At 35.0% G+C, this 12,170-nt stretch overlaps 1 protein-coding gene across 1 annotated transcript; it reads left to right on the forward strand.

Moving 5' to 3' along the window:
• The first annotated feature begins 1,038 nt into the window (after positions 1 to 1,038).
• LOC128204454 (uncharacterized) lies at positions 1,039 to 8,861 on the forward strand. Its single transcript, XM_052905868.1, has 10 exons — positions 1,039 to 1,044; positions 2,731 to 2,811; positions 3,189 to 3,270; positions 4,352 to 4,485; positions 4,676 to 4,821; positions 5,398 to 5,531; positions 6,253 to 6,349; positions 7,040 to 7,214; positions 8,038 to 8,167; positions 8,679 to 8,861. The coding sequence occupies exons 1-10, from the start codon at positions 1,039 to 1,041 to the stop codon at positions 8,732 to 8,734; spliced, it is 1,041 nt and encodes a 346-aa protein (XP_052761828.1). The 3' UTR covers positions 8,735 to 8,861.
• Positions 8,862 to 12,170: the final 3,309 nt, after the last annotated feature.

A 12,170-nucleotide genomic window follows, 5' to 3' on the forward strand; every position in this document is an offset into this window, starting at 1 on the left:
GACCCATAAAATCAATAGGGGTCATCTATTGCTCAGACTCAACCTCCAAGTCAAGTTTAAGGCCATGGGTACAGGCATTGTTGAGTTATCTCCCAGACAACCGTTTATCATACAAGGTCACTCTGACAATGGTCTTAAGCCTGATGACCCCAAAAATTATGGCCCCTAATTGACTAAGGAACTTAGTTATAGGGCACATTGTGTCAGGTTAATGTTATATCGCAAGTAAGGGTATAGAAGGTAGTTATACAAATACCAACTTGCCCTAAAACTTTTACCTGACACAATATGCCCTAAAACTAAGACAATCAGGGGTCATAATTTGTATTTAGGAAACTATGGAGTTACGTAACCCCATTGTGTAATGGTCCTGAACAACTGTTACATATTAAGTGAAATGAATGAAGGGTATTGAGTTTAAATGAAAATGTCATGTTGACCTAAAACTTTAACCTGACATATTATGCCCTAAAACTAAGTCAATTGGAGGCCATAATTTGTATTTAGATATTTATGGAGTTACGTAACCCCATTGTGTAATGGTCCTGAACAACTGTTACATATTAAGTGAAATGAATGAAGGGTATTGAGTTTAAATGAAAATGTCATGTTGACCTAAAACTTTAACCTGACATAATATGCCCTAAAACTAAGTCAATCAGGGGTCATAATTTGTATTTAGGAAACTATGGAGTTACGTAACCCCATTGTGTAATGGTCCTGAACAACTGTTACATATTAAGTGAAATGAATGAAGGGTATTGAGTTTAAATGAAAATGTCATGTTGACCTAAAACTTTAACCTGACACAATGTGCCCTAAAACTAAGTCAATCAGGGGTCAAAATTTGTATTTAGGAAACTATGGAGTTATGTAACCCCATTGTGTAAAGGTCCTGAACAACTGTTACATATTAAGTGAAATGAATGAAGGGTATTGGGTTTAAATGAAAATGTCATGTTGACCTAAAACCTTAACCCGACACAATGTGCCCTAAAACTAAGTCAATCAGGGGCCATAATTTGTATTAAGATATCTATGGAGGTACGTTACCACATGGTGTAATGGTCCTGAACAACTGTTACATATTAAGTGAATTGAATGAAGGGTATTGGAGTTTAAATGAAAATGCCATGTTGCCCTAAAAGTTGAACCTGGCACCGACGTCGTTGCGAGTTGTAAAGTTTCATAATACCTCTTAATAGTAGAGCTAAATATATTTGAATGGCCTCAACTTATGACCGATAAGTGCCCGTCATTACCTACGAATAGGTTACTGTAAATTGAATTTCTAATATTACAAAAGACGTCATGCTACCCCCCCCCCCCCCACCTGAGCGCCATGATGTCAGGATTATTTGGACAATTGAATGAAATATACATGGACTGAAATGAAAGCTGATTTGTAATTGACACAGGATGCCCTTTAGGCAGTTTTAAGATTATTACCATTCAAAGTGTGATGGCAGTATGTATAGTTTTTAATAATGTTCCGATGATGACTGATATTTGCAGATAAAGGGTATCCTCTTAGCAGCAGGGAATAAGTATATATGACAAAATATTAATGATGAATATGAGTAATGACCATGACCTTTGACTCTATGACCTCAAAATCAATAGGGGTCATCAACTGTTAACCCCAAACCTAAATGTCAAGTTTGAGGAACATGGGTGTCAAGTTATCACACAGAGAAGCTCTTTGCATTCAAGGTCACTGTGACCTTGACCTTTGACCAATGTCCCAATGACCCTTAATCAAAAGAGAAGGTTATCAACAGGTCAAGCGCAACCCAATGTAAAGTTCAAGGGTCATGGGTGCAGGCATTGTCGATTTATCACTTGAACAACAAAAAACTTGTGAATCCTGTAAAGTAACCTTTTATCGAACTGTGTACGCACAATCTGGGGACATAGAGAATACTATTAATGAACCATTTTTCTTTAAACTGTTAAAAACCTGTAAAAAAAACATTAAAGCTTGAATATATATTGGATACTTGACGAAGAAGAACACAATATATTTGATATATATGCATTTAATCGTTAACACACGAATTTAACCGAATTTAGCCAAGTCAACTAACGCAGTCGGGGCGGTGAAACACCTTATGTATGTAATTATTTTTAAACAAAAAACAACAACAATAGCTTAATGAACAAAAAACCGATACACAAAAACATTGAAACAAAAACATATATCAGGAATGAACGAATAACAAAGTATTGTCGTACTTGTATTTTACAGGATGTGCATATGTACAATGTTCATCATAATAATTAGAGTTACTTTTATGCTGGTGATTGACCAAATATAAACTAAGATGAATTTTGATCCTGGTTGATAAAACCATCTTCACGTGTACTGAATGCAATAACGTTCATTAATTATTTCGGAAATATATCAACCGCACCTTCGGAGATTTCCGTTTTGGTTCCGAATTTTTGAAATGTTGATTGTGCTAATGATGTGGTTGGTAGCAAAACATAAGCTTATGTTATTTTTGTTCAATCACAGCATGGACCACTTCTTATGGACCATTTTGTTTCAGATATGAAAACTAAAACGGACACATTGGAAAACATATAACAAAAGTCTCTATTAGAATTGGAAGTACAATCGATCGTTTAGGTTTACAGTAGCTACGCCCCAGCAGTCCAAATGTGTTCTCAGTTACATAACAACGTTTTCCCGCCTTGAGAATTCTTGCTTTCTCCGTGGATCTCTAGGAAAATGGCCCTAATTACGAGTATATAAACCACCCTCAGATACTCCATTCTTCAGAAGACATATTTTCTCCAGAAAACAAGGTAAGTGGATATTTCTTGCATTTTAGCTTTTATAATTTTATATTAACTTTATATGAAAGGTTTTATATATCTATAATGAAAGCTTCAAATTTTAATGCATGTATTTAACTTCTCTGACTCTGCTTCGAAACTTAAAACTCGTTTTTCACTATGTTAAATTTGAATTTGTTTTTATTCAACATTTCCCTACCATTTAATCAAAATATTGTTTGTACATTGTACAGTGATTGATAATTTGCTGATGTATAGCAAAAAACTACAATAGGTCATTTTTGTTATCGTGTGCTTAATGCGAAACGTCTCCAAATTGTGACTTTAACATTTTAGATACAATGCACCATTGAAGGTACCTCATCCTACCATGTTTGTTTTTCCAGATGTCCCTGTCCACCGTTTTATTGTTGGTTGTGTGTTTGACGGCGACTCGTTTTCTGTATATACACGCAGCAGTCGTATTCAGTAAGTTTTTTTTGTTTTATTTGAAGCTAAAATCTGCATTGTTTGTGTACGCGATATTCAGGTGGTATTCCAGATGTACTCGATCAATAGGGCGATTTGTGTAATGTTTGCAAAGCTTTGGACTGGGTTAGAAATTTAAACACGATTTTTCGTTTTTTACTCCATTCGTGGACACGACTATAATACACAACCTTTCGAGTGTTGAATCAAATATCTTCATACAATTAGAACCAAACGCCGTTATGTAGCGATGATGTGGATATTTCATGTCTTATTAAAGCATTTTACCAGCGTGGGTATTTCGATTTTGGCAGGATATAACTGTAAATAGTTGTACAAATTATACAAAATAAAGGAATGAAATTGTTATACGAACAACTTTATGACTGAAATGTTTAAAGTAAATGTACAATTTTAATGTATGATTCAACTATTGTAGTTTCAAGTTTGGCTACAGGTGTTGTTTTTTTGAGAATTAAGTTGTCAAAATATAATGCTAAAACTTTAAATACTTTAACCAAAAACTATCGGTCTCTTATTTCAGCTGATACTTACTAAGCTTAAACACGTTTTTTCTTGATTTATTTTCCCGATGAATCGTAAAATTAACAATTGTTTTCTCCTAACGGTATAACAATATTTACTTTGAAAGTCGCACTACAACGTGGTACGATATTTATTAAATACAGATGCGTGTATCCTGTGTTAGTATCATCAGCTTCATCTTTGTTTCTAATGTACATTTTAGCGTCAAAATTGCTTTTAACTGGACCCTTGGGGCCATATTCAATATCTGGTTTAACTTCTATTTTTGAGTTCGGAATACACATCACATCAGATGTGTAATTTAAATGAAGTTTTGATATGTAATTTAAAAGAATGTAATGCAATCCACTCACTCCGCAATAACTTGAACGGTTTTAAAAAGGTGGCGTACACATATATAATCTGCTTATTTGTCCTTAGTATGCCATTTTAAGTATTATAAAAGGTAATTGTAATCCGGTCAAGTACCATTTTTGCCTGTATATAACTCCTGAATATATTTTGATACTAATTCTGATAAATTTTAAAACTTCAGCATGTGACGAAACCGGTCTAATTTCTATAACAACGTTTCCATCGAAAGCCAACAAGATTGCCATTGACTCCTCGAATACAGTTTTAACGATAGATGACTCAACCTCCGGAATCCTAAAAATTGCCGCTGGAAAGGTAGGCATCAATTTTAAGAAATGACGTGTAAGTACAGACGTGTATATTAATAACAAATGAAACTGGAAATGCCTTTATCCGTTAGAAATATTTAGAAAAAAAAAACAACATACTGCAGAACTTCATGTCATACATGTCGGTTTTCAAAAAGTCTACTCTAAATGTGTAATTAATAATTCCGATTTTGCAGGATGCGCAAATCACAGTTGCGTTTTCGGACTATGACATGTCCACCGTCAAAGCTTTTGCCGGCGATGCCGAGGCTTACTCGTTGCAGTGCACCGAAATTGACAGTACTGGAGTTAGTAAAACGGTGACGGCGAGTGCTGCAGCATCGTAAGTGATCAATATGAACACTTTTCCATTTTCTATAAGCTTAACTGCTCAGTTGAAATTACTATGCGCCCTCCTTGTAGTGTAGTTTAATGTTTATCGCGTACAGATCTGTCAATAACTAATCTTAATTCGTTTTGGTAAGTTATCAACGTGACCAGTTCTATTACATTCACATTGATTATGTGCAAGCTCGTACCTAAAACTACTTGTGGTCGTCAGGGGGGGGGGGGGGTGTAGGGGGGTTTGGTGTGTTCATGACACTTAAATTCCTATTCTTCAAATGAAATGTCGTTGATTCCTTAAAAGTAATTTCCGGAATATTTTGTTTCGAGGTATGTGAGCTATATACAGAGTTTCATAGGTGTCCCCTATTTTGTTGGAGCTTACTTTCATATTAGACAAGTTTAATTTTTTCTTCAAAATCAGCACAGATTTGAGAAGACTCCCCTTTAACTTGTTTTGTATATCTCCGAATCGGCACAGATTTGAGCAAACTCCCCTAAAACTTGTTTTGTATTCCCCAAAATCAGCACAGATTTGAGCAACCTACTCTTAAAACTGTTTTGTATTTCTCAGAATCAGCACAGATCTGAACACAGTAACGCCTACGTACACTGTATCATCGAGGATTACGGCTACAAATGACGACGCTACAGCTATCTCCAGTATAACTGTTGGAAATGATTTCCTCTACGTAATTGTAGTTCCAAGTAAGTTATACATTATAAGAGGAATCAACCGTCGACACCAAACATGTTTTAGTATTCATATATTACAAAGACGGCTATCGTCGAAAATATATAGAACCATATAAAGACATTAAATTTAAACACGTGGTTTCACTGGAACTTGTGCGTAACTAAATAAAAGTAGCTCCATACAGATACTGTTTTTATTTCCCGTCGGCGAGATATGAAATTCCACCTTGGCCAAATATCTGTGTCTACTTAACTAGAACTGGGGCAAGTAAATGCTACTGCACCCACAAGTCTTATTTAGAAAAAAAACACGAGCTAGTTTTTATATAATATATATGCACGGTGTTTGGTGTTGTGTGCTGTTGTTCCATGTTTCTTCTTTGTGATTGTTTATGTGTTCTATGTCATTGGCGTTAAGCCTGTGCCATAAAACGGGGTTAATGTTTAAACTTTTGGTAATGAGCTTGTTTCTAAGAGTTTTTCACAAATATTCGAAGACCTAAAAAGGTTTTAATGTAACCTTTATCCAACTATGGAGTTCAAGAATGCATTTAACGATATATGCCTTCTAACATCGTATAACGCTCATTAAAGCTGCATATAAGTTATTTTAGAATGCTATTGTTGAAACTTGCTTTTCATTACCATAAGCAAATTATATTGTCCCCGGGCTTCGTTTTTGCTGTATTTCATACGTTGAGCTTAAACATTGAAACCATAATCTTATTTCCAGGTGTATACACAATTAGTGTAGTCAGCTGCGATGCTTTTGCGCATGACGGATCATCGAAAGTCGCAGCTCTTTCTGTTGCCTTGCTTGGCGCAAGCGGGTAGGTATCTGAATAAAGCCTTGCACATCATCAGACGTGCTGCGAGATGTCCTACACCACCTTGTATACAAATGGTTAATTCTTTGGTAGGGTTAAGGGTGGCCGAAAACTTCATTGAGAGGTCGATAGTTATCCATAAATTTGTGCGTATGCATTATAACTTTTTCGAGTTAACACTTTCTGACGTCAAAAACGACTCCATGAAAACGATTGTCATGTAATGCAGCAATCCCAGAATATATTAGTGCATCTATGATAAACACAGCAATGCCAGAATATATGATAAACACAGCAATGCCAGAATATATGATAAACACAGCAATGCCAGAATGTATGATAAACACAGCAATGCCAGATCTAAAATAAATAGTATGTGAGACTTCCAAGTGTGACCCTTCTTATAATATAAACTCCTCCATGGAACTAGTTCCATGCCCGCCATGGTTGCAACCAATTTAGTACAACTAGTTATTTCTCTGCATTGGTCAAGCTAGCCGAAACGTTTATTTATTGGTGAATATGTATCCAGTAATTTCTACTTACCAATCGAATCATCTTCTGAAAGCTACTAGTAATCTTAATTTTATACAATTGACTTCTGACGGTTTTTAATCAACTGCAGATATGTTGACATTACTTATTAAAGGAAATATGCATAATGATATGAACATGTTTGTTTTTATCAATTAGATGCACGTCGTCCAGTAATGCTGGTGGAGCACTTATGTCGAACGTGGCGTTAAAGGCGAGCACAGCCGGCACATACGAGGCCACAGTAAAAGCATTCAAGTTCTTTAGTCAGCCTAGTGTGTTGATCGAGTGTGCAATCAAAGTGTGCCCTAGCGGCTCAAGCTGTGCAGCATTGGTAAGTATTTAAACTTGATTATACGACTATCCCCAGCAGAGCTATTGAACGTGTCTTCTGGTTGTAAGCGGATAGTGCACGAGAATTTCGAGTAATCCCATTAGCCGATACATTGTATTTAAGATGGCCATGATAATAATATCTAATGTATATCTTTCGGTAAATGTTTTTATTTGATCTATAAATCTGTATTAATTCATTTATTTGCTCACTAATATATACAATACCCTTATCGCCGTACAAATCGGATATAGTTGCTCATTTTTTTCTTTAAGTTGCCTCTTACAGACGTAAGAAACCGTTTCGCTTGGAGGAACACTAATTTTATTCTCTGCTTCGCCTCGGACAAAAAAATTTATCCAAGCAAAACGGCTAATTACGTCTGTAAGAGCAAATTAACAAGATTGTTAATAACTTGAACTAGTTGATGTGCTCCGACTTAAATATAAACGAATACAGCTGAAACACTGTCTCAAATATAGCCGATCACATGTGTATCATTAAATTTCCAGAACATGAAAGATTTGAAAATTTACTACAATATCATTAACAGAAGTACTCAAATTTAACAAAGTTGCGGTCCTTTGTGCTATTACGTATTTATACCTTCCGCCTACGCAATATTAGGGTATAAATACTCTTACGTTCTACCCGATAAACATGTTTTTTACATCCAACCAAACACTTAAATGCAATCATTTATTGGTCAAGCTATTTTATTGCATTTTGTCTACGGTACTTGTGTGGCATTGTATTCTTTCAATTAGGCGCCTACTTTACGATTTATTTGGCCTTATAGAGAATTTAATATCTAATGTTACAGTCCACCGGAGATTGTGCCCGAAAAAGGAGGTACGTTGAGTCTGTGGATGACGGTAGTTATTCCATGACCACCAGGGATGTTATTGAAGTCATTGATCCATTCACAATCGGTGCAGCATCTGTACCCACAGGTAACTATATTAAATAGGTTTTAGTTCATGTAGACTAGAAACAAATTGACATCATTTGAATATTTAAAAAATCTAATCTAGGACATCTAAATTCATAAAAACTATTTAATAGAATTATTTTATACATCGGCCATTTATTAAACATTGGTACGTGTTTCCTGGTGGAAAATCGAAACATTGTGGATCTGCATACTTTCAAAAATACAAACAAATTGATAATGTACATGTGAATTGCAAAAACCATTTTACTGTAAACCTTCAAAATAGCAATATGATATAGATGAACTAGTCCCGAAAAGGGGTAAATTTAGAGGAGATAAACCTACAGTACCACTGCGCTAATTTATAAAATTGAACCTTACTGTTAACAATGCTTATTATACGTTAAAACCGTCTTTAGACGTTTTCGCAATGCACAGCGACATAGCTATATTATAACTCGACCGAACTTTACCTTACTTTACCAATGAATGTTGCGACTCATTGATGTAAGAACGGTTTCCATTTTCAGTCACCATCTCGGCCATCCTTCTCTCTACTATCGCATCGCTTTGGGCTTCCGCATAAGACGACCAGGTGATACCAGCGCTTTACTGATCATCATGACCCGATTACGTGACACAGCAACGTGCGGATGGATCTCGTCATAAATAAACACTTGCGTGATTTCCGGTTAAATTCTTGTGATAAAATAGTTAAGGAATAAATGCATATATATCAAATCTATTTTGTTCTGCTTTGTCAAGTGTCCAACATATTACAAGTCATGATTTATGAACCGTTTAACGAGCCTTAATATTGGCAGTATCCCCAGATTGCGCATACATACTACTAAGAAATACAAGCTTGAATGTGTTTAAATAGTTAAGGTCAAGTGATGTTCACAATCGGGGGCATTGATGCATTCAAAATAGGTAATTTTAACCCGTATAATAAATCCCACCTGTTCCAGACTAATTTTAATTTTTGGGTACCTAGGAAAAACTTTGAAACCTGAAACTAATGATATAAGACTGCTACGAAAAGATCAGATCGCAGGTTTTCAGATTCAATTTCGAAAATTCCTATTTTGTTAAAAGCGTTAGTTACGCTTTTAAGAAACATATCGGAGTGCAGCTTGAAGTATATAGTTGATCCTACTTCCATGGGATGTTTAACAGCCTTCCGCGGTACCCAAGACGTTAAATGACCAAATCAAAAGATGATTTAAAACTTATTTACTTTTAGGTTCGCTTCATAGCAACTTTAATACATATATATGTTACAACTTGCGCAGCTGTAATAAGAATTTGAGCAAATTTTACGAAGTAAGATTTTATAAGAATTCTTATCAAAATGAATGCTTTATGTCCTACTTCCAAATCAACCGTGTCTTGAGGCTTTGTGAATGCAGCTATTTAAAGAAAGATATTAATTTTTGTAACCTCGAAAGGAATTAAATCCACTATTTTTCCTTATTGAATATTTTTATTTGAAAAGAGATCCTTAAAACTGCACTCTCACAGATTGAAAGTTTTGACAACTTTTTTTATTTTATTTTTTGTCTTGGAACGAGCCAATGTTTGCGAAAATCAATGGAAGCCGGCTATATAAGACTGCTGACAAAAAATTAGATCGCGGATTTTTATATTAGTCCAAAAATTGATGTTTTATGCATTTTTCTTAAACTGTTAGTAACGGTTCAAGCCATAAAACATGAATTTTCGCACGGAAATATGAAAATCTACGATCTGATTTTTTGTCAGCAGTCTTATATCATTGATTGGCAGAATGCAAATGCTTTTTGGTCCAAAATATGAAATCTTTTATAAACTTTTAACTCAACATGACCTAAAATCATGGGCTGGTTGTTATTCTCCGTAAAAGACTGTTCCTAAAAACTGAAAATAAGTTTGAAACGTTTTCAATTTTTGCCTTCCCCACCCACTTTTGAACTATGGAATGGCCTCACGTAATGAACAAACAAGTCGGAAAAGTCATAACCAGAAACTCTTAACGTAAACAAACTTAAATCAAAACTAAATCCAAACGATAACTGGTTTTAAATAGAGGTCTAAAATTACTACGCTGCCAGACGTCAGTAAACAACGTCACACGCGCTTTTCTGGCGAAATGAACGCATTGTCTATGTCAATTTGGCGAAAGATTGATAAGTTTAGGTATGCAAAAACGCCTTGAGTTTATCTTCATGTTTTAAGGTAAAGAGTTTGTGTGAGGTTAACTTAAAAGTTACACCCTTTAATTTTGGTCGTGATGAAATTGTGTATGCCGACGTCAGGCGCGTAGGTGCTGGGGTCGCAGCGGGTGCTGGGGTCGCAGCGGCCGCGGTCCCAATATTCTGGCTAGTATCGGCAATGGGGTCGCAAATATTTGATAGCGATTTTCTTAATAATCGTATTTTAAATAAAGCTACGCGCATATATATCAATACCAGTCTGACACGATATTGAATAAACCGGTCACCAGGTCATAATTAAACCTGTGACCATCTAGCTAATTGGCGTGTGAATGGCGTGAAAACAGTCGGCGGATTATTAAAGATGTGTTAGTGGAAGAAGAGGCAATAAGACAATAATTATTTGTATCGTTTTTTATCTTTCAAAAACTGTAGTTCAATAAGACGCTCAAATTCATTTATGACACGGTCAACATGTACAACCGATTATAAAATGTATTAGTCCTTATTATAATGTTCTCTATAAAACATTAAGTAATCACAAAGAGTTGCATCTAAAACATCCCAACCTGGTTTATGGTTTATTTTTCGATTTTCAATAAGCTTTGACGATGGGTGAATTAGGGGTTTGTAACTCATAAAGAAATTTCTGTTACAGAAACTTATTTCTTGCTATTGTGTTTATATGTTTTATCATACACCATACTTTTTTTGTTTGTTCACATATTTATATTTCATTATTTATTCTTTGCGTTTAACATGTCAATAACTTATGTATACGCACTGAAAAGTAGAAATTAAGAGTATATATATAATTACTCGTTAAAATAGAACTGTCATTAAATAGCCAGCAATATGTATTATTTCAAACTCGTCACATTAAAGTTTGACTTTAAAATGGACGTTCCAAATCAGCCTAAAAGTTTTATATTTCCAAAGAGATCTTTTGGCACTAAAAAAACTGAACACATGGCATTTAACTCGCAATGGTCCCAAAGTCATTCGTGGCTTCGTTATTAGGAGGTAAACTGCGCTAATTTGTTATTTAACATACATTGTGAGACTGCGCAAATAAGAATAAATGCTACCAAGGCCACACCAAATTAATAACTTGTTCATCGGATTTCCCGCACCTATTTCTTCAGAAAAGCAAAAAAAATCAAATAATTATTTTTACGTGCGCTAATTCGTTTAGTAGAATGTAGCCCTTATAACCGTGTTTTAGATCGTAACAATTATCAAAGCACCGGCTAGTCTCAATCATGCAGCCGCTCTTATTAGAGTTAATGAACGATATAGACCCGGATACAAGCGTCTAGATGATTGAGACTAAATTGGCAACATGAAAACATTTATTTCATTTCCTGATTCTTGAAAATTACGTGAACAAATGACAATTCTACCACCATTTAAAGTTTGATTAAATGTTGGACAAATGTGTTTGTTTTAATTTGGCTTCCGCTTAAAGTAAACGCATATATACTGGGCAAAAAGTGCTGAATTTCATCGTGAATGACAGTGATTATCCAAAGTTTGAATTTGGTTCGGACATGTTTGACGGGAATACGGATGACCGTTACCTTGAAAAGACAGTTTCCAATCGATCATCTATAATTACTACACCTGTCCAGGTAAAAATTTCACGTGTGTATTTTAACTTCTTTGTTGTTAGCAAATATGATGCATTTTTTGTATTTTTGTTGCCTTCAAAAATATACATTTAAACAAACCGCAAAATGAAAAGGGAAAACGCAACTTTCCCTTTTCAGCATGGTAACATTTTTATTCAACAGAAACCCTTTGTAATGTCCTCAAAGCATTTCTGTA

Source organism: Mya arenaria, chromosome 10 (genome assembly GCF_026914265.1).
Source record: "Mya arenaria isolate MELC-2E11 chromosome 10, ASM2691426v1".
NCBI classification, from domain to species: domain Eukaryota; kingdom Metazoa; phylum Mollusca; class Bivalvia; order Myida; family Myidae; genus Mya; species Mya arenaria.

Excerpts from the sequence above, each read along its gene's own strand:
- LOC128204454 (XM_052905868.1), top strand. Across the intron at positions 2,812-3,188 it reads TATTTTCTCCAGAAAACAAG|ATGTCCCTGTCCACCGTTTT; the intron begins GTAAGTGGATAT and ends TTGTTTTTCCAG. Across the intron at positions 6,350-7,039 it reads GCCTTGCTTGGCGCAAGCGG|ATGCACGTCGTCCAGTAATG; the intron begins GTAGGTATCTGA and ends TTTATCAATTAG.